Below are 27,518 nucleotides of genomic sequence, written 5' to 3' on the forward strand. Positions count from 1 at the left end.
AAAAAAAATGGTGATTTTGGGAAAAAAATGGGGATTTTGGGAAAAAAAATGGTGGTTTTGGGGGAAAAAAGGGGATTTGGGGGGAAAAATTGGGATTTTGGGAAAAAAAATGGCGATTTTGGGAAAAAAAAGGGGATTTTGGGGAAAAAAATGGGGATTTTGGGGAAAAAATGGGGATTTTGGGGGGAAAAATGGGGATTTTGGGGGAAAAATGGGGATTTTGGGAAAAAAATGGGGATTTAGGGAAAAAAAATGGGATTTTGGGGGAAAAATGGTGATTTTGGGAAAAAAAATGGTGATTTTGGGAAAAAAAAGGGGATTTTGGGGGAAAAAGGGGATTTGGGGGAAAAAATGGGGATTTTGGGAAAAAAAATGGTGATTTTGGGAAAAATGGGGATTTTGGGAAAAAAAATGGTGATTTGGGGGGAAAAATGGGATTTTGGGGAAAAAAATGGGATTTTTGGGGAAAAAAATGGTGATTTTGGGAAAAAAAATGGGGATTTTGGGGGAAAAAAGGGGATTTTGGGGGAAAAATGGGGATTTTGGGAAAAAAAAGGGGATTTTGGGGGAAAAATGGGGATTTTGGGAAAAAAAAGGGGATTTTGGGGGAAAAATGGGGATTTTGGGAAAAAAAAGGGGATTTGGGGGGAAAAATGGGGATTTTGGGAAAAAAAGGGGGATTTTGGGAAAAAAGGGGGATTTTGGGAAAAAAAATGGTGATTTTGGGGGGAAAATGGTGATTTTGGGAAAAAAAAGGGGATTTGGGGGGAAAAATGGGGATTTTGGGAAAAAAAAGGGGATTTTGGGGGGAAAAATGGGGATTTTGGGAAAAAAGGGGATTTTGGGGGAAAAATGGGGATTTTGGGAAAAAAAATGGTGATTTTGGGGAAAAAAATGGGATTTTGGGGGAAAAAAATGTGAATTTTGGGGAAAAAAATGGTGATTTTGGGAAAAAACGGGGGATTTTGGGAAAAAAATGGTGATTTTGGGAAAAAAAGGGGGATTTTGGGAAAAAAAATGGTGATTTTGGGAAAAAATTGGGGATTTTGGGGGAAAAAAAGGGGATTTTGGGGGAAAAAAAATGGGGATTTTGAAATTAAAAAATGGGGATTTTGGGAAAAAAAAGGGGATTTGGGGGAAAAAGGGGATTTTGGGAAAAAAATGGTGATTTTGGGAAAAAAAAGGGGATTTGGGGGAAAAAAGGGGATTTTGGGAAAAAAATGGTGATTTTGGGAAAAAAAAGGGGATTTGGGGGAAAAAAGGGGATTTTGGGAAAAAAAAGGGGATTTGGGGGGAAAAAATGGGGATTTTCGGGGAAAAAAGGGGATTTTGGGGGAAAAATGGGGATTTTGGGAAAAAAAATGGTGATTTTTGGGGAAAAAAATGGGGATTTTGGGGGAAAAATGGTGATTTTGGGGAAAAAAATGGTGATTTTGGGGGAAAAATGGGGATTTTGGGAAAAAAATGGTGATTTTAGGAAAAAAAATGGGATTTTGGGGGAAAAATGGGGATTTTGGGGGAAAAATGGGGATTTTGGGGAAAAAAAATGTGAATTTTGGGGAAAAAAAAAGTGAATTTTGGGGAAAAAAAAGGGGATTTGGGGGGAAAAAATGGGGATTTTGGGCGAAAAAAGGGGGATTTTGGGGGAAAAATGGGGATTTTGGGAAAAAAAATGGTGATTTTTGGGGAAAAAAATGGGATTTTGGGAAAAAAAAATGGTGATTTTGGGGAAAAAAATGGTGATTTTGGGAAAAAAAAAGGGGATTTGGGGGAAAAAAGGGGATTTTGGGAAAAAAAAGGGGATTTGGGGGGAAAAAATGGGGATTTTCGGGGAAAAAAGGGGATTTTGGGGGAAAAATGGGGATTTTGGGAAAAAAAATGGTGATTTTTGGGGAAAAAAATGGGGATTTTGGGGGAAAAATGGTGATTTTGGGGAAAAAAATGGTGATTTTGGGGGAAAAATGGGGATTTTGGGAAAAAAATGGTGATTTTAGGAAAAAAAATGGGATTTTGGGGGAAAAATGGGGATTTTGGGGGAAAAATGGGGATTTTGGGGAAAAAAAATGTGAATTTTGGGGAAAAAAAAAGTGAATTTTGGGGAAAAAAAAGGGGATTTGGGGGGAAAAAATGGGGATTTTGGGCGAAAAAAGGGGGATTTTGGGGGAAAAATGGGGATTTTGGGAAAAAAAATGGTGATTTTTGGGGAAAAAAATGGGATTTTGGGAAAAAAAAATGGTGATTTTGGGGAAAAAAATGGTGATTTTGGGAAAAAAAAAGGGGATTTTGGGAAAAAAAAAGGGGATTTTGGGGGAAAAATGGGGATTTTGGGGGAAAAAATGGGGATTTTGGGGGAAAAAATGGGGATTTTGGGGGAAAAAGGGGATTTTGGGAAAAAAAAGGGGATTTGGGGGGAAAAATGGCGATTTTGGGAAAAAAATGGTGATTTTGGGGGAAAAAATGGTGATTTTGGGAAAAAAAATGGTGGTTTTGGGGAAAAAAATGGCGATTTTGGGAAAAAAAAGGGGATTTTGGGAAAAATGGGGATTTTGGGGAAAAAAATGGTGATTATGGGAAAAAAAAAGGGGATTTTGGGGGAAAAAATGTGAATTTTGGGGAAAAAAAAGTGAATTTTGAGGGAAAAATGAGAATTTTGAAATTAAAAAATCGGGATTTCGAAATAAAAAAATGGGGATTTTGGGGTGAAAATGGGGATTTTGGGTGAAAAATGGGGCTTTTCGGAAATAACCCTGGGATTTTGGAGGACAAAAGGGGGACTTTTGGATGAAAAAATGGGATTTTTGGGGGGAAAAATAAGAATTTTGAAATTATAAAATAGGGATTTTGAAAAGAAGAAATGGGGATTTTGGAGTGAAAATGGGGATTTTGGGTGAAAAATGGGGATTTTGGGAGGAAAAATGGGATTTTTGGGCGGAAAAATGGGAATTTTGAAATTAAAACATGGGAATTTTGGGGTGAAAATGGGGATTTTGGGGAAGAAAGAGGATTTTGGGGGAAAAATGGGGATTTTGGGGAAAAAAAATGGGGATTTTGGGCAATAACCCTGGGATTTTGGGGGAAAATGAGAATTTTGAAATGATAAAATGGGGATTTTGAAATGAAAAAAGGGAACAAGAAAAAACATCAAAAAAAACCCCAAAAAATCCCCCCCCCCCAAAAAAAATTGGGGTTAAAAGGGCGAAAATTCAAAACAATTTCGAGGAAACGTCCCCAAAAAGATTCGGTGGAATTTCCCCAAAATTTTCTCCCTCAGATCCAAGAGGATTTTCCTGAAATCCAAGGAAATCTCACAAATCCAAGGGGGAAGTTCCAAATTCCCTCAGAAACCCCCAAAATCTGAAGAATTCCCCCCAAGTCCCAATGGGAACCCCCAAAATCCAATAAAATCTCCCAAATTCAACGAGGAACTCCCAAAATCCGATAAAATCTCCCAAATTCAACCAGGAACCCCAAAATCCGATAAAATATCCGTTATTTCCCATTTCCCCCCGTTATTTCCCATTTCCTCCAGTTATTTCCCGTTTCCCCCCGTTATTTCCTGTTCCCCTTAAGTTTCTCATTGTTATTTCCCGTTTCCCCACGTTCATCCCATTTCCAGGTGATTTCCCCCCGTTTTTCCCGTTTCCTGGTGGTTTCTCCCTGTTTATTTCCCATTTCCTCCTGTTATTTCCCATTTCCTCCCGTCATTTCCCATTTCCTCCTGTTATTTCTTATTTCCCCCCATTTTTTCCCATTTTCCGGCAGTTTCTCCCATTTTTTTCCCATTTCTCCCCTTTTTTTCCCCGTTTCCCCCCTGTTTTTACTGTTTCTGGGCAGTTCCCCCCTGTTATTTCCCGTTTCCCCCATTATTTCCCATTTCCCAGCAGTTTCTCCCCATTTCCCCCCGTTATTTCCCGTTCTCGGTCGGTAATTCCCCATTTCCCATCGGTAATTTCCCGTTCCCGGTTGGTTATTTCCCGTTTCCACTGCGTTATTCCCCATTCCCAGGCAGTTATTTCCCATTCCCGGTTGGTTATTTCCCGTTCCCAGGCGGTTATTTCCCATTCCCGGTCGGTTATTCCCCGTTCCTGGACGGTTATTTCCCGTTCCCGGACGGTTATTCCCTGTTTCCGGGCGGTTATTTCCCATTTCCAGGCGGTTATTTCCCATTCCTGGTTGGTTATTTCCCGTTCCCGGTCGGTTATTCCCCATTCCCGTGAGGTTATTCCCCGTTTCTGGGCGGTTATTCCCCATTTTTGGGCGGTTATCCCCCATTCCCGGTCAGTTATTCCCCATTTCCAGTCAGTTATTCCCTGTTCCTGGTCGGTAATTCCCGTTTCCCGTCGGTAATTCCCGTTCCTGGCCGGTTTCCCCCCATTATTTCCGATCGGTGATTCCCGTTCCCAGCCGGTTTCCCGTCAGTAATTCCCATTTCCCGGTAATTTCCCGGTGCTGACCGTTGGCGTGTCCGAGCAGGACGTTGGCGCTGGCGGGGCTCTGGGCCATGGCGGCCGCGCGGCCGCAGCGCAAACGGAGCGAGGACACCGCCCGGCCCTCGGACACGTCCAGGAAACGCAGCACGCCGCGATCGCTCTGCCGGGAAATAACGGGGAATAACGGGAAATAACGGGAAATAACGGGAAATAACGGGGGAAACAGGAAACGCAGCGCCGACACCGCCCGGCCCTCGGACACGTCCAGGAAACGCAGGGTGCCGCGATCGCTCTGCCGGGAAATAACGGGGAATAACGGGGGAAACAGGAAACGGAGCGAGGACACCGCCCGGCCCTCGGACACGTCCAGGAAACGCAGCAAACCGCGATCGCTCTGCCACGAAAATGGGTCAAAATGCGTGGAAACGGGAAAAACAGCGAAGAAATGGGAAATAACGGGGTCGGAACACGCAGAAACGGGAAATAACAGGGTCAGAACACGCCAAAATGGGAAAATAACAGGAAAAAATGGAAAATAATGGAGGGGTCAGAATGTGTGGAAACGGGAAATAACGGGGTCAGAACGGGCGGAAACAGGAAAAACGGGGTCAGAATGCGCAGAAATGGGAAATAACGGGGGGAAAAACGGGGAAAAATGGGGTCAGAACGGGGGGAAATGGGAAATAACGGGGTCAGAACGGGGGGAAATGGGAAATAACGGGGGGAAACACAGGGTCAGAATGCACCGAAACGGGAAATAACGGGGTCAGAATGGGCTGGAACGGGAAATAACGGGGGGAAACGGGGTCAGAACGTGTGAAAACAGGAAACGCAGCACGCCCCCGGCACTCTGCCGCAAAGGGAAATAACGGGGGAATAACGGGAAATAACGGGAAATAACAGGGAATAACGGGAAATAACGGGGAATAACGGGAAATAACGGGAAATAACGGGAAATAACGGGAAATAACGGGGAATAACGGGAAATAACGGGAAATAACGGGAAATAATGGGAAATAACGGGAAATAACGGGGGGGAAACGGGAAATAACGGGGTCAGAACGGGGGAAAACGGGAAATAACGGGGGGGAAACGGGGAAAAACAGGGTCAGAATGCACCGAAACGGGAAATAACAGGGTCAGAAGGCGCCGAAACGGGAAATAACGGGGGGAAAAACGGGGTCAGAACGCGCAGAAACGGGAAAAACGGGGGGAAACGTGGAAACGGGAAAAACGGGAAAAAATGGGGGGAAAAACACGGGGTGAAACCGTGGGGAAACGGGAAAAACATGGGGTGAGACCGCGCAGAAACGGGAAAAACAGCGGGGAAACGGGAAATAACGGGAGGGAAATGGGGTGAGACCACACGGAAACGGGAAAAAAAATGGGGGAAAAATGTGGAGAAATGGGAAAAACATGGAGGGGAAACGAGCAAAATGGGGGGGAAAACATGGAGAAATGGGAAAACCAGGAAAAACGGGGGAAAACTGCAGGGAAATGGGGTGGAACAGGAAAAAATGGGGTGAAACGGGGGAGAAATGGGAAAAAATGGGGGGAAATGGGAAAACATCGGGAAAAGGGGGAAAAACGGGGGGAAAATGGGAAAAAAGGGGAGGAAATGAGGAGAAACAGGAAAAAAACGGGGGGAAACAGGAAAGAACGGGGGGAAATGAAGAAAAATGGGGGAAACAGGAAAAAATGGGGGGAATGGGAAAAAACAGGGAGAAACAGGAAAAAATGGGGGGGAAACATCAGGAAAATGGGAAAAAAACGGGGGAAATAGGAAAAAAAAGGGGGAAAATGGGAAAGAAAAGGGGGGAAATGGGGGAAAGTGCAGGAAAATGGGAATAAATGGAGGGGAAAATGGGGCAAAACAGGAAAAAATGGGAAAAAAATCGGGGGAAACAGCGGGGAAATGGGAAAAAATGAGTGAAAATGGGAAAAAACAGGGAAAATGGGAAAAAAGGGGGAAAATAGAGAGGAAACAGGAAAAAATGGGGTGAAATGGGGAAAAACAGGGGGGAAATGGGGGGGAAACAGGAAAAACGTGGAAATGCGGGAAAAATGGGGAGGAACAGAAATTCCAGGAGCAGAATTCCCAGGAAATTCTGGAGCACCCAAAAAATGAGCCAGAAATGGGCAAAATCCATGGGAAAATCAGCCAAAATGGTTAAAAAGTTGCTAAAATTGGTGAATTTTGGCCAAAATCGCCCCATTTTTTCCCAAATTATGGGGTTTTTGAGCAGGAATTGGCAGGGCAGGAATTCCTGGAGCAGAATTCCCAGAAAATTCCTCCCAAAATCAGCCATAAAGGGGCAAAAATCAGCTGAAAATGGCAAATATATGACCAAAAATGGCGATTTTTGCCCAAATTTGCTCATTTTTTCCCCAAATTTTGTGTTTTTTCCCCAGCACTGACCACAGCAGCGAGCAGGAAGTGCCAGGGCAGGAATTCCAGGTGCAGGATTCCCAGAAAATTCCTCCCAAAATCAGCCAAAAATGGGCAAAATCCATGGAAAAATAGGCCAAGATGGGTAAAAAAATGTCGATTTTTGCCCAAATTTGCTCATTTTTTCCCCAAATTTTTGGTTTTTATCCCGGACTGACCACGGCAGCGAGCAGGAAGTGCCAGGGCAGGAATTCCAGGTGCAGAATTCCCAGGAATTCCGACAGCATCCAAAAAATGACCCAGAAATGGGCAAAATCCATGGAAACATCAGCCAAAATGGTTAAAAAGTTGCTAAAATCGGTGAATTTTGGCCAAAATCACCCCAATTTTTCCCTAGTTTTGGGGTTTTTGAGCAGGAATTTGCAGGGCAGGAATTCCAGGCGCAGAATCCCAGAAAATTCCTCTGAAAATCAGCCACAAAGGGGTAAAAATCAGCCGAAAATGGCAAATACATGGCTAAAAATGGCGATTTTTGCCCAAATTTGCTCATTTTTTCCCCAAATTTCAGGTTTTTTTCCCCAAATTGTGTGTTTTTCCCCAGCACTGACCACGGCAGTGAGCAGGAAGTGCCAGGGCAGGAATTCCAGGTGCAGGATTCCCTGGAATTCTGGCAGCATCCAAAAAATGACCCAAAAAATGGTAACTAAAGAGACTAAAAATGGCGATTTTTGCCCAAATTTGCTCATTTTTCCCCCAAATTTCGGGTTTTTATCCCGGACTGACCACGGCAGCGAGCAGGAAGTGCCAGGGCAGGAATTCCAGGAGCAGAATCCCAGAAAATTCCTCCCAAAATCACTCAAAAACCATGGAAAAATCGGCCAAGATGGGTAAAAAAATGGCGATTTTTGCCCAAATTTGCTAATTTTTTCCCCAAATTTCGGGTTTTTATCCCAGCACTGACCACGGCAGCGAGCAGGAAGTGCCAGGGCAGGAATTCCAGGTGCAGAATTCCCAGGAATTCCGGCAGAAGCCAAAAAATGACCCAGAAATGGGCAAAATCCATGGAAAAATCAGCCAAAATGGTTAAAAAGTTGCTAAAAACGGTGAATTTTGGGAAAATCGCCCCAATTTTTCCCAAATTTTGGGGGTTTTGAGCAGGAATTGGCAGGGCAGGAATTCCAGGTGCAGAATCCCAGAAAATTCCTCCGAAAATCAGCCACAAAGGGGCAAAAATCAGCCGAAAATGGAAAATACATGGCTAAAAATGGTGATTTTTGCCCAAAATCGGCCGTTTTTTCCCCAAATTTCGGGTTTTTTCCCCAGCACTGACCACGGCAGCGAGCAGGAAGTGCCAGGGCAGGAATTCCAGGTGCAGGATTCCCTGGAATCCCGGCAGCATCCAAAAAATGACCCAGAAATGGGCAAAATCCATGGAAACATCAGCCAAAATTGGTGAATTTTGCCCAAATTTGCTCGTTTTTTCCCCAAATTTTGGGTTTTTCCTTCGACTGATCACGGCAGCCAGGAGCAAGTGCCAGGGCAGGAATTCCAGGTGCAGAATCCCAGAAAATTCCTCCGAAAATCAGCGACAAAGGGGCAAAAATCAGCCGAAAATGGCAAATATAAGGCTAAAAATGGTGATTTTTGCCCAAAATTGGCCGTTTTTTCCCCAAATTTCAGGTTTTTTTCCCCAAATTTTGTGTTTTTCCCCCGACTGACCACGGCAGCGAGCAGGAAGTGCCAGGGCAGGAATTCCAGGTGAAGAATCCCGGAAAATTCCTCCCAAAATCACCCAAAATCCATGGAAAAATTAGCCAAGAAGGGTAAAAAAAAGGCGATTTTTGCCCAAATTTGCTCATTTTTCCCCCAAATTTTGTGTGTTTTCCCCAGCACTGACCACGGCAGCGAGCAGGAAGTGCCAGGGCAGGAATTCCAGGTGCAGGATTCCCTGGAATTCCGGCAGCACGTGGATCTCCAGGCCCTGGCTGTCGTAGACGTGCAGATACCGGCGCTGCGCCACCGCCAGCAGCGCCTCGCTGTGCAGCCACCTGCAGGATTTGGGGCGAAAAAACGGGGTTTTGGGAAAAAATGGGGATTTCAGGGAAATTACGGGGGGCTGGGGGGGAGAAAAACGGGGTTTTTTGGGAGAAAATATGGGGATTTTTGGGGAAAAAATGGGGATTTTGGGGGAGAAAATGGGGATTTTCGGGGAAAAAATGGGGATTTTTTGGGAAAAATGGGGATTTTGGGGAAATTATGGGGGTCTGGGGGGAAAAACAGGGATTTTGGGGGGAAAAATGGGGATTTGGGGGAAATTACGGGGGTCTGGGGGGGGGGAAAGGGGGTTTTTTGGGGAAAAAATTGGGATTTTTGGGGGGAAAATGGGGATTTTCGGGGAAAAAATTGGGATTTTTGGGGAAAAATGGGAATTTCAGGGAAATTACGGGGGACTGGGGGGAAAAAACGGGGATTTGGGGGGAAAAATGGGGATTTTTGTAGGGAAAAATGGGGATTTTTGGGGAAAAAATGGGGATTTTGGGGAAATTACGGGGGTGTGGGGGGAAAAAATGGGGTTTTTTGGGGGAAAAAATGGGGATTTTTGGGGAAAAATGGGGATTTTTGGGGGAAAAATGGGGATTTTGGGGGGGGAAATGGGGATTTTTGGGGGAAAAATGGGGATTTTTGGGGAAAAATGGGGATTTTTTGGGAAAAATGGGGATTTTTTGGGAAAAATGGGAATTTCAGGGAAATTACGGGGGACTGGGGGGAAAAAACGGGGATTTGGGGGGGAAAAAATGGGGTTTTTGGGGAAAAAATGGGGATTTTGGGGAAATTACGGGGGTCTGGGGGGAAAACCGGGGATTTTGGGGGGAAAAATGGGGATTTTGGGGGGAAAAATGGGGATTTTTGGGGAAAAAAATGGGGATTTTTGGGGAAATTACAGGGGTCTGGGGGGAAAAACAGGGATTTTTGGGGGGAAAAAATGGGGATTTTGGGGAAAAAATGGGATTTTTGGGGAAAAAATTGGGATTTTTGGGGGGAAAATGGGGATTTTCGGGGAAAAAATGGGGATTTTTTGGGAAAAATGGGAATTTCAGGGAAATTACGGGGGACTGGGGGGAAAAAAACGGGGATTTTTGGGGGAAAAAATGGGATTTTTGGGGAAAAAATGGGGATTTTTGGGGAAATTACGGGGGTCTGGGGGGAAAAACGGGGATTTTGGGGGGAAAAATGGGGATTTTGGGGGGAAAATGGGGATTTTGGGGAAAAAATGGGATTTTGGGGGGAAAATGGGGATTTTTGGGGAAAAATGGGGATTTTTGGGGGAAAATGGGGATTTTCGGGGAAAAAAATGGGGATTTTTTGGGAAAAATGGGAATTTCAGGGAAATTACGGGGGTCTGGGGGGAAAAAACGGGGATTTTGGGGGAAAAATGGGGATTTTGGGAAATTACGGGGGTCTGGGGGGGGGAAACGGGGATTTTGGGGGGAAAAAAATGGGGATTTTGGGGGAATTACGGGGGTCTGGGGGGAAAAAAAACAGGGATTTTGGGGGGAAAATGGGGATTTTTGGGAAAAAAAATGGGGATTTTGGGAAAATTATGGGGGTGTGGGGGGAAAAACGGGGATTTTGGGGGGAAAAATGGGGTTTTTTGGGAAAAAATGGGGATTTGGGGGAAATTACGGGGGTCTGGGGGGGAAAAACGGGGATTTTGGGGGAAAAAAATGGGGATTTTGGGGGAAAAAAATGGGGATTTTGGGGAAATTACGGGGGTCTGGGGGGAAAAAAAATGGGGATTTTGGGGGGAAAATGGGGATTTTTGGGGGGAAAATGCAGGGATTTGGGGGGAAAAATGGGGATTTTTTTGGGGGAAAATGGGGATTTTTGGGGGGAAAATGGGGATTTTGGGGGGAAAATGGGGATTTTTGGGGAAAAAATGGGATTTTTGGGGAAAAAATGGGGATTTTTGGGGAAATTACGGGGGTCTGGGGGGAAAAATGGGGATTTTTTGGGAAAAATGGGGATTTTGGGGAAATTACGGGGGTCTGGGGGGAAAAACGGGGATTTTGGGGGGAAAAATGGGGATTTTGGGGAGAAAAATGGGGATTTTGGGGAAATTACAGGGGTCTGGGGGGAAAAAAACCAGGGATTTTGGGGGGAAAAATGGGGATTTTTGGGGGAAAAATGGGTATTTTTGGGGGGAAAATGCAGGGATTTGGGGGGAAAAATGGGGATTTTTTGGGGGAAAATGGGGATTTTTGGGGGGAAAATGGGGATTTTGGGGGGAAAAATGGGGATTTTTGGGGAAAAATGGGGATTTTGGGGAAATTACAGGGGTCTGGGGGGAAAAAAACCAGGGATTTTGGGGGGAAAAATGGGGATTTTTGGGGGAAAAATGGGTATTTTTGGGGGGAAAATGCAGGGATTTGGGGGGAAAAATGGGGATTTTTTGGGGGAAAATGGGGATTTTTGGGGGGAAAATGGGGATTTTGGGGGGAAAAATGGGGATTTTTGGGGAAAAATGGGGATTTTTTGGGAAAAATGGGGATTTTTTGGGAAAAATGGGAATTTCAGGGAAATTACAGGGGACTGGGGAAAAAAACGGGGATTTTGGGGAAAAATGGGGATTTTTGGGGGGAAAATGGGGTTTTTGGGGGAAAAAATGGGGTTTTTTGGGGGGAAAATGGGGATTTTGGGGGGAAAATGGAGCCAGTCCCTCCCAGTCCCTCCCAGTGCTCCCAGTTCCCTCACAGTTCCCTCCCAGTGCTCCCAGTAACCTCCCAGTTCACTCCCAGTCCCTCCCAGTCCACTTCCAGTCCCTCCCAGTGCATCCCAGTGCTCCCAGTTTGCCCAGTTCCCTCCCAGTCTCCTCCAGTTCCCTCCCAGTTCTGTCCCAGTCCCTCCCAGTTTGTCCCAGTCCCTCCCAGTTTGTCCCAGTAACTCCCAGTTCCCTCCCAGTCCACTTCCAGTTCTTCCCAGTCCCTCCCAGCTCATCCCAGTCCCTCCCAGTGCTTCCAGTCCCACCTGGGGCCCCTCCCAGTTTGCCCCAGTCCATTCCCAGTTCCCTCCCAGTCCCACCTGAGGTCCTTCCCAGTCCATTCACAGTCCCCCCCAGTTTGCCCCAGTGTTCCCAGTCCCCGCCAGTGCTCCCAGTCCCTCCCAGTATCCCCAGTCCCACCTGAGGTCCCGCACTGGTTCTCCCCAGTCCCTCCCAGTGCTCCCAGTATCCCCAGTCCACTCCCAGTCCCTCCCAGTCCCCCCCAGTTCATCCCAGTCCCTCCCAGTCTGTCCCAGTTCCCTCCCAGTGCTCCAAGTTCACTCCCAGTCCCTCCCAGTCAATTCCCAGTCCCCTCCAGTTCCCTCCCAGTTTGCCCAGTCCCACCTGAGGTCCTGTACTGGTTCTCCCCAGTCCCTCCCAGTCCCTCCCAGTGCTCCCAGTTCCCTCCCAGTATCCCCAGTCCCACCTGAGGTCCCGCACTGGTTCTCCCCAGTCCCTCCCAGTTTGCCCAGTTTGCCCAGTCCCTCCTGAGGTCCTGTACTGGTTCCCCCCAGTGCTCCCAGTCCCCCCCAGTTCATCCCAGTCCCTCCCAGTCTGTCACAGTTCTCTCCCAGCGCTCCCAGTTCCCTCCCAGTGCTCTCCCAGTACCTCCCAGTGCTCCAAGTTCACTCCCAGTCCCCTCCAGTCCCTCCCAGTTCATCCCAGTTCATCCCAGTCCCTCCCAGTCCCCCCCAGTCCCCTCCCAGTCCCTCCCAGTGTTCCCAGTCCCCCCTGAGGTCCTGTACTGGTTCTCCCCAGTGCCCCCCAGTCCCTCCCAGTTCCCTCCATTCCCTCCCAGTCCCTCCCAGTTCCCTCCAGTCCCTCCCAGTGCTCCCAGTATCCCCAGTCCCACCTGAGGTCCCGCACTGGTTCTCCCCAGTCCCTCCCAGTGTTCCCAGTCCCTCCCAGTATCCCCAGTCCCACCTGAGTCCCTCCCAGTCCCCCCCCAGTCCATCCCAATTCCCTCCCAGTCCCTCCCAGTGCTCTCCCAGTCCCTCCCAGTGCTCTCCCAGTCCCTCCCAGTGCTCCAAGTTCCCTCCCAGTTTGCCCAGTCCACTCCCAGTCCCTCCCAGTCCCCCCCAGTTCATCCCAGTCCCTCCCAGTCTGTCCCAGTCCCTCCCAGTGCTCCAAGTTCACTCCCAGTTCCCTCCCAGTCAGTTCCCAGTCCACTCCCAGTCCCTCCCAGTCCCTCCCAGTGCTCCCAGTGCTCCCAGTCCCACCTGAGGTCCTGCACTGGTTCTCCCCAGTCCCTCCCATTCCCCTCCAGTGCTCCCAGTTCACTCCCAGTCCCTCCCAGTGTTCCCAGTCCCACCTGAGGTCCCTCCCAGTCCCTCCCAGTCCCTCCCAGTATCCCCAGTCCCACCTGATGTCCCGCACTGGTTCTCCCACGCTGAACTCGCTCAGGAGGCGCCGCTGGGCCCAGTCCAGAGCGGCCACGTGACCCCGGCGGCCTCCCAGTAACAGCTGCCTGCAAACTGGGATTACTGGGATGGACTGGGATGGACTGGGATGGACTGGGATGGGCCATGTGACCCTCCCAGTGCCAGCTGCCTGCAAACTGGGATTACTGGGATGGACTGGGAGGGACTGGGATGGGCCCTGTGACCCTCCCAGTAACAGCTGCCTGCAAACTGGGATTACTGGGATGGACTGGGATGGGCCATGTGACCCTCCCAGTACCAGCTGCCTGCAAACTGGGATTACTGGGATGGACTGGGATGGACTGGGATGGGCTGGGATGGGCTGGGATGGGCCACGTGACCCTCCCAGTAACAGCTGCCTGCAAACTGGGATTACTGGGATGGACTGGGATGGACTGGGATGGGCCATGTGACCCTCCCAGTAACAGCTGCCTGCAAACTGGGATTACTGGGATGGACTGGGATGGACTGGGATGGGCCCTGTGACCCTCCCAGTAACAGCTGCCTGCAAACTGGGATTACTGGGATGGACTGGGATGGACTGGGATGGGCCATGTGACCCTCCCAGTAACAGCTGCCTGCAAACTGGGATTACTGGGAGCACTGGGATGGACTGGGATGGGCCATGTGACCCTCCCAGTAACAGCTGCCTGCAAACTGGGATTACTGGGATGGACTGGGATGGACTGGGATTACTGGGATGGGCCATGTGACCCTCCCAGTACCAGCTGCCTGCAAACTGGGATTACTGGGACTTACTGGGATGGACTGGGATGGGCCATGTGACCCTCCCAGTACCAGCTGCCTGCAAACTGGGATTACTGGGAGCACTGGGATGGACTGGGATGGGCCATGTGACCCTCCCAGTAACAGCTGCCTGCAAACTGGGATTACTGGGATGGACTGGGATGGACTGGGATGGGCCATGTGACCCTCCCAGTACCAGCTGTCTGCAAACTGGGATTACTGGGATTACTGGGATGGACTGGGATGGACTGGGATGGGCCATGTGACCCTCCCAGTACCAGCTGCCTGCAAACTGGGATTACTGGGAGCACTGGGATGGACTGGGATGGGCCATGTGACCCTCCCAGTAACAGCTGCCTGCAAACTGGGACTTACTGGGATGGACTGGGATGGACTGGGATGGACTGGGAGGGACTGGGATGGGCCATGTGACCCTCCCAGTACCAGCTGCCTGCAAACTGGGATTACTGGGATGGACTGGGATGGACTGGGATGGGCCATGTGACCCTCCCAGTAACAGCTGCCTGCAAACTGGGATTACTGGGATGGACTGGGATGGACTGGGATGGGCCATGTGACCCTCCCAGTACCAGCTGCCTGCAAACTGGGATTACTGGGATGGACTGGGATGGACTGGGATGGACTGGGATGGGCCCTGTGACCCTCCCAGTAACAGCTGCCTGCAAACTGGGATTACTGGGATGGACTGGGATGGACTGGGATGGGCCATGTGACCCTCCCAGTACCAGCTGCCTGCAAACTGGGACTTACGGGGATGGACTGGGAGGGACTGGGAGAAACTGGGAGGGACTGGGAACACTGGGAGGGAACTGGGAGGGACTGGGAGAGACTGGGGGGAACTGGTTCGTACTGGTCCGTACTGGTTCCTGTCAGTCCGTACTGGTTTATACTGGTCTGTATCAGTCCGTACTGGTTCATACTGGTCTGTACTGGTCTATAGCAGTGCGTACTGGTCTGTAGCAGTCTGTATAAGTCTGTACTGGTTTATACTGGTCCATACTGGTCCGTACTGGTCTGTATCAGTCCATACTGGTCCATACTGGTCCGTACTGGTCCATACTGGTCCGTACTCGTTCTCACCTGCCGGTGCGGCTGTAGTCCGTACTGGTCTGTACTGGTTTCTATCAGTCCGTACTGGTTTATACTGGTCTGTATCAGTCCGTACTGGTCTGTACTGGTCCGTACTGGTCCGTACTGGTCTGTACTGGTTTCTATCAGTCCGTACTGGTTTATACTGGTCTGTATCAGTCCGTACTGGTCTGTACTGGTTTATACTGGTCCGTACTGGTCCGTACTGGTTCTCACCTGCCGGTGCGGCTGTAGTCCGTACTGGTCTGTACTGGTTTCTGTCAGTCTGTACTGGTTTATACTGGTCTGTATCAGTCCGTACTGGTCTGTATCAGTCTGTACTGGTCCATACTGGTCCATACTGGTCCATACTGGTTCTCACCTGCCGGTGCGGCTGTAGTCCGTACTGGTCTGTACTGGTTTATACTGGTCTGTACTGGTTTCTATCAGTCTGTACTGGTCTGTATCAGTCCATACTGGTCTGTACTGGTCTGTATCAGTCCGTACTGGTCCATACTGGTTTATACTGGTCCATACTGGTCCATACTGGTCCGTACTGGTTCTCACCTGCTGGTGCGGCTGTAGTCCGTACTGGTCTGTACTGGTCTGTACTGGTTTCTATCAGTCCGTACTGGTCTATACTGGTCTGTATCAGTCCATACTGGTCCGTACTGGTCCATACTGGTTTATACTGGTTCTCACCTGCCGGTGCGGCTGTAGTCCGTACTGGTCTGTACTGGTCTGTATCAGTCTGTACTGGTCTGTACTGGTTTCTGTCAGTCTGTACTGGTTTATATCAGTCCGTACTGGTCCATACTGGTCTATAGCAGTCCATACTGGTCTATACTGGTCTGTACTGGTTCTCACCTGCTGGTGCGGCTGTAGTCCGTACTGGTCTGTACTGGTCTGTATCAGTCCGTACTGGTCCATACTGGTCCATACTGGTCTATACTGGTTTATACTGGTTCTCACCTGCCGGTGCGGCTGTAGTCCGTACTGGTCTGTACTGGTCTGTATCAGTCCGTACTGGTCTGTACTGGTCTGTATCAGTCCGTACTGGTCTGTACTGGTCTGTATCAGTCTGTACTGGTCTGTACTGGTCTGTATCGGTCTGTACGGGTCTGTATCAGTCCGTACTGGTCTGTACTGGTCTGTATCAGTCTGTACTGGTCTGTACTGGTCTGTATCGGTCTGTACGGGTCTGTATCAGTCTGTACTGGTCTGTACTGGTCTGTATCAGTCCGTACTGGTCTGTACTGGTCTGTATCAGTCCGTACTGGTCTGTACTGGTCTGTATCAGTCCGTACTGGTCTGTACTGGTCTGTATCAGTCCGTACTGGTCTGTACTGGTCTGTATCAGTCCGTACTGGTCTGTACTGGTCTGTATCAGTCTGTACTGGTCTGTACTGGTCTGTATCGGTCTGTACGGGTCTGTATCAGTCCGTACTGGTCTGTACTGGTCTGTATCAGTCTGTACTGGTCTGTACTGGTCTGTATCGGTCTGTACGGGTCTGTATCAGTCCGTACTGGTCTGTACTGGTCTGTATCAGTCTGTACTGGTCTGTACTGGTCTGTATCGGTCTGTACAGGTCTGTATCAGTCCGTACTGGTCTGTACTGGTCTGTATCAGTCCGTACTGGTCTGTACTGGTCTGTATCAGTCTGTACTGGTCTGTACTGGTCTGTATCAGTCCGTACTGGTCTGTACTGGTCTGTATCAGTCCGTACTGGTCTGTACTGGTCTGTATCAGTCTGTACTGGTCTGTACTGGTCTGTATCAGTCTGTACTGGTCTGTACTGGTCTGTATCAGTCTGTATCAGTCCATACTGGTCTATACTGGTCCATACTGGTTTATACTGGTTCTCACCTGCCGGTGCGGCTGTAGTCCGTACTGGTCTGTACTGGTCTGTATCAGTCTGTACTGGTCTGTACTGGGTTATATCAGTCTGTACTGGTCCATACTGGTCTGTATCAGTCTGTATCAGTCCGTACTGGTTTATACTGGTCCATACTGGTCTATACTGGTCCGTACTGGTTCTCACCTGCCGGTGCGGCTGTAGTCCATACTGGTTTCTATCAGTCCGTACTGGTCTATAGCAGTTTGTAGCAGTCCGTACTGGTCTGTATCAGTCCATATTGGTTTATACTGGTTTATACTGGTCCATACTGGTTTATACTGGTTCTCACCTGCCGGTGCGGCTGTAGTCCATACTGGTCTGTATCAGTCCGTACTGGTCTGTAGTGGGTTATATCAGTCCGTACTGGTCCATACTGGTCTATACTGGTTTCTATCAGTCTGTATCAGTCCATACTGGTCCGTACTGGTTCTCACCTGCCGGTGCGGCTGTAGTCCGTACTGGTCTGTACTGGTCTATACTGAGTTATATCAGTCCATACTGGTTTATACTGGTCCGTACTGGTTTATACTGGTTTATACTGGTCCGTACTGGTTCTCACCTGCCGGTGCGGCTGTAGTCCGTACTGGTCTGTACTGGTCTGTATCAGTCCGTACTGGTCTGTAGTGGGTTATATCAGTCCGTACTGGTCCATACTGGTCCATACTGGTCTATACTGGTTCTCACCTGCCGGTGCGGCTGTAGTCCGTACTGGTCTGTACTGGTTTCTGTCCGTCCGTACTGGTCCATACTGGTCTGTAGCAGTCTGTACTGGTCTGTACTGGTCTGTATCAGTCCATACTGGTCTGTATCAGTCCGTACTGGTCTATACTGGTCTATACTGGTCCGTACTGGTTCTCACCTGCCGGTGCGGCTGTAGTCCGTACTGGTCTGTACTGGTTTATACTGGTCTGTACTGGTCTGTATCAGTCTGTATCAGTCCGTACTGGTCCCTACTGGTCCGTACTGGTCTGTATCAGTCCGTACTGGTCCATACTGGTCCATACTGGTCCATACTGGTTCTCACCTGCCGTTCCGGCTGTAGTCTGTACTGGTCTGTACTGGTTTATAGCAGTCTGTACTGGTCTATAGCAGTCTGTATCAGTCCATACTGGTCTGTACTGGTCCATACTGGTCCGTACTGGTTTATACTGGTCCGTACTGGTTCTCACCTGCCGTTCCGGCTGTAGTCCAGCCTGTAGGGCCCGAACTGCTCCAGGCGCAGCTCAAAGCGCTGAGAACAAACCCCGTCAGCTCGGGGAACGGAATTCCCGCAATTCCCAGAAATCCCTCAGAATTCCCGACATTCCCAACATTCCCCAAATTCCCAACGTTCCCAGAATTCCCGACATTCCCAGAATTCCCAGAATTCCCGGCATTCCCAGAATTCCTACATTCCCAAAATTCCCAACGTTCCCAGAATTCTCAACATTCCCAGCGTTCTCAGAATTCCCCAAATTTCCAATGTTCCCAAAATTCCCAGAATTCCCAACATTCCCAGAATTCACCAAATTCCCAGAATTCACCAAATTCCTGACATTCCCAGGATTCCCAACGTTCACAACATTCCCAGGATTGCCGGTATTCCCAATGTTCCCAGAATTCCCAACACTCCCAGAGTTCCCACCAATCAAAAAAATCCCAACTTTTCCCAAAAATTTACTCCCCAAACCCCATTTTCTCCCAAAATCCCCATTTTCTCCCAATTCCCATTTTCCACCCCAAAATTCCCATTTCCCCCCCAAAAATCCCATTTTCCCACCAAAATTCAGTTTTTCCCCCCAAAATCCCCATTTCCCCCCCCAAATCCCCATTTTTTCCCCCAAAAAAGCATTTTCCCCCCAAATCCCATTTTCCCCCAAAAATTCCCATTTCTCCCCCAAATTTTCATTTTTCCCTGCCCAAAATCCCATTTTTTCCCCCAAAAAGCCCATTTGTTCCCCAAAAATCCCATTTTGCCCCCCAAAATCCCCATTTTTACCCCCAAATTTAAATTTTTCTCTCCCAAAATCCATTTTTCCCCACAAAATCCCATTTCCCCCCCCCAAATCTCCATTTTTTGCCCCAAAAATCCCCATTTTCCCCCCAAAATCCCAATTTTTTCCTCCCAAAATCCCCATTTTCTCCCCAAATCTCCATTTTTTGCTCTAAAAATCCCATTTCTTCCCCCAAAATCCCATGGTTTTCCCCCAAAATCCCATTTTTCTCTCCCAAATTCCCTTTTTTCCCCCCAAAATCCCAATTTTTCTCCCAAAATCCCATTTTCCCCCCAAAATCCCATTTTGCTCTCCCAAATCCTTTTTTTCCCCCCAAAATCACATTTTTTCCCCAAATTCCAATTTTCCCCCCAGATTTCCATTTTTTGCCCCAAAAATCCCATTTCCCCCCCTAAAATCTCCATTTTTCCCCCCCAATCCCATTTCCCCCCAAAATCCCATTTTCCCCTCCCAAAATCCCATTTTTAGCCAAAAATTCCCATTTCCCCTCCAAATCATCTTTTTTTTCTCCAAAATCCCTATTTCCCCCCCAAAATCTCAATTTCCCCCACATTTTCCCTCATTTTCTCACCCAAAATCCCATTTCGCCCCCCAAAATCCTATTTTCCCCCCAAAATCCCATTTTCCCCCCAAAATCCCATTTTTCCCCCCCAAAATCCAATTTTTCCCCAGAATTCCCCTTTCCAACCCAAAATCCCATTTTTCCCTCCAAAAATCCCATTTTTTCCCCAAAAATCCCATTTTTCCCCAGAAAATCCAATTTTTTCCCTCCAAAATCCCATTTTTTCCTCCCAAATTCCGTTTTTTCCACCCAAAATCCCCATTTTACCCCAAAATCCCATTTTTTCCCCCCAAATCCCCATTTTCCCCCCCAAAATCCCATTTTTCCCCAGAATTCCCCTTTCCAACCCAAAATCCCCATTTTCTCCCCAAATCCCCATTTTTCTCTCCCAAATTCCCATTTTTCCCCCCAAAATCCCCATTTTCTCCCCCCAAAAAATCCCATTTTTCCCCCTCAAAATCACATTTATCCCCCCAAAATCCCATTTTCCCCCCAAATCCCCCATTTTCTTCCCAAATCCCCATTTTTCCCTCCCAAATCCCATTTTTGCCCCAAAAATGCCCATTTTTCCCCCCAAATTTCCATTTTTCTCTCCCGAATTCCCATTTTTTTTCCCCAAATCTCCATTTTCCCCTCCAAAATCTCCATTTCCCCCCCAAAATTCCCATTTTTCCCCCCAAAATCCCATTTTCCCCCCCAAATTCCCATTTCCCCCCAAACCCTCCATTTCAAGCCCAAAATCCCATTTTCCTCCCCAAATTCCATTTTCGCCCCCAAAATTTCCATTTTCGCCCCCAAAATCCCATTTTTTCCCCAGAATCCCATTTTTCGCCCCAAATTCCCATTTTCCCCCCAAAAATCCCATTTCTCCCCCCAAAATCCCTTTATTTCCCCCCCAAATTCCCTTTTTTTCTCCAAAAAATCCCATTTCCCCCCCCAAACTCCCACTTTTTCCCCCCAAAATCTCTTTTTCCCCCAAAATCCCATTTCCCCCCCCAAAATCCCATTTCCCCCCCAAAAATCTTTTTTTTCCCCCCAAATTCCCATTTTCCCTCAAAAATCCTTAATTTTTCCCCCAAAATCCCCATTTCCCCCACATTCCCATTTTCCACCCCAAAATTCCCATTTTCCCCGTAAAATCTCCATTTCCCCCCAAATTCCCATTTTCCCCCCAAAATTTCCATTTTTCCCTCCCAAAATCCCATTTTTAGCCAAAAATTCCTATTTCCCCCCCAAATCATCTTTTTTTTTCTCCAAAATCCCTATTCCCCCCCAAAATCTCCATTTTCCCCACATTTTTCCTCATTTTCCCACCCAAAAATCCCATTTTCCCCCTAAAATCCCCATTTCCCCCCCAAAATTCCCATTTTCCCCCCAAACCCCATTTTGCCCCCAAAATCCCATTTTTCTCTCCCAAATTCCCTTTTTTCTCCCCAAAATCCCATTTTTTCCCCCAAAATCCCATTTTTTTCCCCCAAAAATCCCAATTCCCCCCCCAAAATCCCTATTTCCCCCCCGAAATCCCATTTTCCCTCCCCAAATCCCCATTTTTCTCTCCCAAATCCCATTTTCCCCTTAAATCCCATTTTCCCCCCCCAAATCCCAATTTTTTCCCCACAAAATCCCCATTTCCCCCCCAAAATCCCATTTTCCCCCCAAAATCCCATTTCCCCTCCAAAATTCCCATTTTCCCCCCCAAAAAATCCCATTTTTCCCCCCCAAATCCCATTTTCCCCAAATTTCCCCTTTTTCCCCCCAATTCCCGTCCCACCTTGCTGGCGCTGTTGATGTCGACGTTTTTCCCCCTAAAATCCCATTTTCCACCCAAATCCCATTTCCCCCCCAAAATCCCATTTTTCCCCGCAAAATCCCCAATTTTTCCCCCAAAATCCCATTTTTTTCCCCCAAAAATCCCATTTTTTCCCCAAAAATCCCATTTTTCCCCCCCAAAATCCCATTTCCCCCCCCAAAATCCCATTTTTTCCCCAAAAATCCCATTTTGCCCCCCAAAATCCCCATTTTCCCCCCAAATTTAAATTTTTCTCTCCAAAAATCCACTTTTCCCCACAAAATCCCATTTCCCCCCCACAAATCTCCATTTTTTGCCCCAAAAATCCCCATTTTCCTCCCCAAATCCCCATTTTTTCCTCCCCAAATCCCCATTTTCTCCCCAAATCTCCATTTTTTGCCCCAAAAATCCCATTTCTTCCCCCAAAATCCCATGGTTTTCCCCCAAATTCCCATTTTCCCCCCCAAAATCCCATTTTCCCCCCCAAATTTCCATTTTTCTCTCCCAAATTCCCATTTTCCCCTCAAATCTCCATTTTTCATCCCAAAATCCCATTCCCCTCCCCCAAAATCCCCATTTTCCCCCCCAAAAAATCCCATTTTTTCCCCCTAAAATCCCATTTTTGCTCCCCAAAATCCTCATTTTCCCCCCCAAAATCCCCATTTTTTTCCCAAAAATCCCATTTTTTCCCCAAAAATCCCATTTATGCCCCCCAAAATCCTCATTTTTCCCCCCAAATTTAAATTTTTCCCCCCCAAAATCCCATTTTTTCCCCCAAAATCCCTGTTTTTTTCACCCCCAAATCTCCATTTTTCCCAAAATCCCATTTTCCCCCCAAATTCCCATTTCCCCCCCCAAATCTCCATTTCCCCTCCCAAATCCCATTTTCCCCCCCAAAATCCCCATTTTCCCCCCCCAAAAAATCCCATTTTTTCCCCCAAAATCCCATTTTCCCCCCAAAATCCCATTTTCTCCCCCCCGAAATCCCAATTTCCCCCCCAAAATCCCCATTTTTTCCCCCAAATCCCCATTTCCCTCCCCCAAAATCCCATTTTCCCCTCCAAAAAAATCCCCATTTTCTCCCCCCCGAAATCCCATTTTTCCCCCAAAATCCCCATTTCCTCCCCAAAATCCCAATTTTTCCCCCCCAAATCCCATTTCCCCCCCAAATCCCATTCTCCCCTCCCAAATCTCCATTTTTTCCCCCCAAAATCCCATTTTTCTCTCCAAAAATCCCATTTTTTCCCTAAAAATCCCCATTTTCCCCCAAATCTCCATTTCCCCCCCCAAATTCCAATTTTCCCCCCGCCAAATTCCCAACTTCCTTCCCCAAAATCCCCATTTTTCCCCCAAAAAATCCCATTTTCCCCCCAAAAAATCCCATTTTCTCCCACAAAAATCCCATTTTTTTCCCCCCAAAATCCCATTTTTCCCCCCCAAATCCCATTTTTGCCCCCCAAAATCCCCATTTTCCCCCCAAATCTTCATTTTTCCCCCAAATCCCCATTTTCCCTCACCAAAATCCCATTTTCCCCCCCAAATCCCATTTTTTTCCCCCAAAATTCCATTTTTTTGGCCCAAAAATCCTCAATTTTTCCCTCCCAAATCTCCATTTTTCCCAAAATCCCATTTTTCCCCCCCAAATCCCATTTTTGCCCCCCAAAATCCCATTTTTCCCCCCAAAATCCCCATTTTCCCCCCCAAATCCCATTTTCCCCCCAAAAAATCCCATTTTTTCCCCCCAAAATCCCCATTTCCCCCCCCCAAATCTCCATTTTTTCCCCCCAAAATCCCATTTTTTCCCCCCAAAATCCCATTTTCCCTCCCAAAATCCCATTTTTCCCCCCCAAATCCCATTTTTTTCCCAAATTTCCCCTTTTCCCCCCAATTCCCGCCCCACCTTTGTGGCGCTGTTGATGTCGACGTTTTGGGCGATTTCGCTCTGCGGGATCCGCGCCGAGTCCTGCCCCGGCCCCGCCTCCAGGAACCTGCGGCACAGACCCAAATTACCCCTTTTTAGCCCCAAAATTACCTTTTGTCCACTCAAAATTCCATTTTCTGCCCCCCAAAAATTCCATTTTTCTGCCCCCAAAAATTCCCTTTTTTCTCTCCTCAAAAGGGACTCAGGATTTTGGGATCACTCCCAGATTTTGGGATCATCCCAGGGTTCAGGATTCGGGATCATTCCCACATTTTGGGATCATCCCAGGATTTGGGATCACTCCAGGAATTCGGGATTTCGGATCATTCCAGGATTTGGGATTATTCCCAGATTTTGGGATGGTTCTGGAATTCGGGATCACTCCCGGATTTTGGGATCACTCTGGAATTCGGGATCATTCCGGGATTTTGGGGTGGTTACGGAGTTCGGGATCACTCCGAGATTTTGGGATCACTCTGGAATTCGGGATCATTCCCAGATTTTGGGATCACTCCGGGATTTTGGGATCACTCCGGGATTTCGGGATCGTTCCTGGAATTCAGGATTTGGGATCATTCCGGGATTTTGGGATCACTCCAGAATTGAGGATTTGGGATCACTCCAGGATTTTGGGATGGTTCCGGAATTCAGGATCACTCCGGGATTTCGGGATGACTCCAGAATTCGGGATCACTCCGGGATTTTGGGACTGTTCCTGGAATTCAGGATTTGGGATCACTCCGGGATTTCAGGATCGTTCCAGGAATTTGTGATCATTCCGGGATTTTGGGATGGTTCCGGGATTCAGGATCACTTTTGGATTTTGGGATCATCCCAGGATTTGGGATGGTTCCAGAATTCGGGATCATTCCCAGATTTCGGGATCATTCCGGAATTCGGGAATCTGCTCTCCCTCACCCCGGCTCCTCGGGCAGCAGCGGTTCCCATCTCGCCGCTTTTTCCGCCGCCGACTTTTCCCGAATTCCCAAATTTTTCAGGTGCCAGCGGAGCCGGGGGGCGACGGCGCGGGGCTGGGGGGGGAAAGAGGGGTCAGCACCCCAAAATTCCCAAAAATTCCACAAAATTCTCACAATTCCACCCAAATTCCCCCAAATTCCCAAAGAATTCCCCAAAATTCCACCCAAATTCCCCAAAATTCCCACAATTCACCCAAATTCCACCCAAATCCCCCCAAAATTCCAACAATTTCACCCAAATTCACCCAAGTTCCAAAACTTCCACCCAAATGCCCTTAAATTCCCCCAGAATTCCAGAAATCGCACACACATCACCCCAAATTCTAACAAATCCCCCAAAATTCCAAAATCCCGCTGAAATCACCCCAAAATTCCAAAAATTCCACCCAAATTCCCGCAAAATTCTCCCAAATCCCCCCAAACTCCACCAAAATTCCTTCAAATTGCCCCAAATTCTGTCAAATTTTCTTTAGTTCCACCCAAATTCCCTCAAATTCCACCCAAATCCCCCCCAGTTCTCTCAAGTTCCCCCCAAAATCCCCCCAGGACCTCAAAAATCCCCTCAGGGACCCTTCCAAAATTCCCTAAACCTTCCCAGGGACCCCAAAATCCCCTCAGGGACCCAAAATACCCTCAGGGATCCCCAAAATCCCCCCAGGACCTCAAAAATCCCCTCAGAGACCCCAAAATCCCCTCATGGACCCTCAAAATCCCCTCATGAATCCCCAAAATCCCCTCATGAATCCCCTAAAATCCCCTCAGGGACCCCAAAATCCCCTCAGGACCTCCCAAATTTTCCCGTTTTTCACAAAATCCCCTCGTTTCCCTCCAAATCCCCTCAGGACCACCAAATTCCCCTCAGGACCCCCCAAATCCCCTCATTTCCCACAAAATCCCCTCAGGACCCCTCAGAATCTCCTCATTTCCCCCACAGAATCCCCTCAGAACCCCCCAAATCCCCTCAGGACCCCCAAATCCCCTCAGGACCCCCCAAATCCCCTCAGGACCCCAAATCCCCTCAGGACCCCCCAAATCCCCTCAGGACCCCAAATCCCCTCAGAATCCCCCAAATCCCCTCAGATCTCCTCATCCCCCCCCAAATCCCCTCATTTCCCCCACAGAATCCCCTTAGGACCCCTCAAGTCCCCTCAGGACCCCCCAAATCCCCTCAGGACCCCCCAAAATTCCCTCAGGACCACCAAATCCTCTCATTTACCACAAAATCTCCTCAGGACCCCCAAATCCCCTCAGACCCTCCCCAAATCCCCTCAGGACCCCCAAATCCCCTTAGGAACCCCCAAAATCTCTTCATTTCCGTCCAGATCCCCTCAGGACCCCCCAAATCCCCTCAGGACCCCCAAAATCCCCTCAGAATTCCCCAAATCCCCTCATTTCCCTCACAGAATCCCCTCAGGACACCTCAAATCCCCTCAGGACCCCCAAATCCCCTTAGGAACCCCCAGAATCTCTTCATTTCCGTCTAAATCCCCTCAGGACCCCCCAAACCTACTCAGGACCCTCCAAATCCCCTCAAACCCCCCCAAATCCCCTCAGAATCTCCCAAATCCCCTCATTTCCCCCACAGAATCCCCTCAGGACCCCCAGAATCTCCTCATTCCCCCACAGAATCCCCTCAGGACCCCAAAATCCCCTCAGGACCCCCCAAATCCCCTCATTTTACCCCCCAAATCCCCTCAGAATCCCCCAAATCCCCTCAGAATCGCCCAAAATCCCCTCAGAATCCCCCAAATCCTCTCATTTCCCACAAAATCCCCTCAGGACCGCCAAATCCACTCAGACCCTCCCCAAATCCCCTCATTTCCCACAAAATCCCCTCATTTCCCTCACAGAATCCCCTCAGGACACCTCAAATCCCCTCAGACCCCCCCCAAATCCCCTCAGAATCCCCCAAATCCCCTCAGACCTTCCCCAAATCCCCTCAGACCCCCAAATCCCCTTAGGAACCCCCAAAATCTCTTCATTTCCGTCCAGATCCCCTCAGGACCCCCCAGATCCCCTCAGAATTCCCCAAATCTCCTCATTTCCCCCCCAGATCCCCTCAGGACCCCTAAGACCCTCCCCAAATCCCCTCCGGACCCCCCAAATCCCCTAATGTCCCACAAAATACCCTCATTTCCCCCACAGAATCCTCTCAGAACCCCCCAAATCCTCTCAGAATCCCCCAAATCCCCTCATTCCCCCCAGATCTCCTCAGGACCCCCAAATCCCCTCAGAATCCCCCAAATCCCCTCAGAACCCCCAAAGTCCCCTCAGGATCCCCCAAATCTCCTCATTCACCCCCAGATCCCCTCATTCCCCACAGATCCCCTCAGATCCCCTCCCCCCCGCCCCGGTACCGCTTTCTCGCCGCTGTCCCGCAGGAATCGCTTCACTCCGGCCCGCGGCACCGGCGCCGGCCCGGGGAACGGGTCCGTCCTCTGCGGAAGAAGCAGCCGTGAGCTCGGGACACCCCGAAAATCCCCCCGGGACCCCCAAAATCCGCCCCGGGCGCCCCGAATTTGGGGAATTTCCCTCCCCCCGCTTCCCCTCACTCACCCCGGACACGCCGCCCGCCATCGCCGCCATGTGCACACGCCACGCCCACTTCCCGAGGCGGAGCCAATCGGGATGAAGCGCGGGCAAAGCGTGGCCAATCAGAGCGATGCGGCGCGGGAAGAGGTTGAGGGCGGAGCCGCCATCTTGGTGTAGGGCAAGGCGGGTATTAAGTGAAGCGTGGGCGCCATCTTTGTTGTGGGCAGCGCCATCTTTGTCGAGGGCGGCACCATCTTGAGCGAGGGCGTGCAGCGCGGCCGTGGCCGCCGCCATCTTTGCTGAGGGCAAATCTCCGCCCGCCACTTCCGGGTTTATTTTTCCACATTTTGGGGCGTCCCAAATCCCAATTTTTTCCCCCCCAAAAAAATCCCATTTTTTTCCCCCAAAAGGCGATTCCCATTCCCAAAAAATCCATTTTTAATTCCCAAAAATCTGTTTTTAATTCCCGAAAATCCATTTTTAATTCCGAAAAGTCAAATTTAATTCAGAAAAAAAAATCACATTTTAATTCAGAAAAAATTCATTTTGAATTTAAAAAAAATCCATTTTTCATTCCCAAAAATCCATTTTTAATTCCCGAAAATCTGTTTATAATTCCCAAATATCAAATTTTAATTCCCAAAAAATCATATTTAAATTCCAAAAAAATCCATTTTTAATTTAAAAAAAAAATCCATTTTTAATTTGGAAAAAATCCATTTTTAATTCCC

At 48.5% G+C, this 27,518-nt stretch overlaps 1 protein-coding gene across 4 annotated transcripts in view; it reads right to left on the reverse strand.

The window, feature by feature from the left end:
• The window catches only part of WDR46 (WD repeat domain 46), a 51,566-nt gene extending 24,470 nt beyond the window's left edge, over positions 1 to 27,096 (reverse strand). For all 4 annotated transcript variants that reach the window (XM_072921198.1, XM_072921201.1, XM_072921199.1 and 1 more), the window contains exons 1-8: positions 26,812 to 27,096; positions 26,613 to 26,693; positions 24,197 to 24,309; positions 23,258 to 23,345; positions 18,182 to 18,243; positions 13,221 to 13,325; positions 8,717 to 8,867; positions 4,455 to 4,590 (exon numbers count right to left, since the gene is read on the reverse strand). In XM_072921198.1, the coding sequence (XP_072777299.1) occupies positions 4,455 to 4,590; positions 8,717 to 8,867; positions 13,221 to 13,325; positions 18,182 to 18,243; positions 23,258 to 23,345; positions 24,197 to 24,309; positions 26,613 to 26,693; positions 26,812 to 27,081 (1,006 nt within the window). In that variant the 5' untranslated portion in view covers positions 27,082 to 27,096. The remainder of the gene's footprint in view (positions 1 to 4,454; positions 4,591 to 8,716; positions 8,868 to 13,220; positions 13,326 to 18,181; positions 18,244 to 23,257; positions 23,346 to 24,196; positions 24,310 to 26,612; positions 26,694 to 26,811) is intronic.
• Positions 27,097 to 27,518: the final 422 nt, after the last annotated feature.

The sequence above is a fragment of the Taeniopygia guttata genome, chromosome 35 (assembly GCF_048771995.1).
Source record: "Taeniopygia guttata chromosome 35, bTaeGut7.mat, whole genome shotgun sequence".
Classification (NCBI taxonomy): Eukaryota; Metazoa; Chordata; class Aves; order Passeriformes; family Estrildidae; genus Taeniopygia; species Taeniopygia guttata.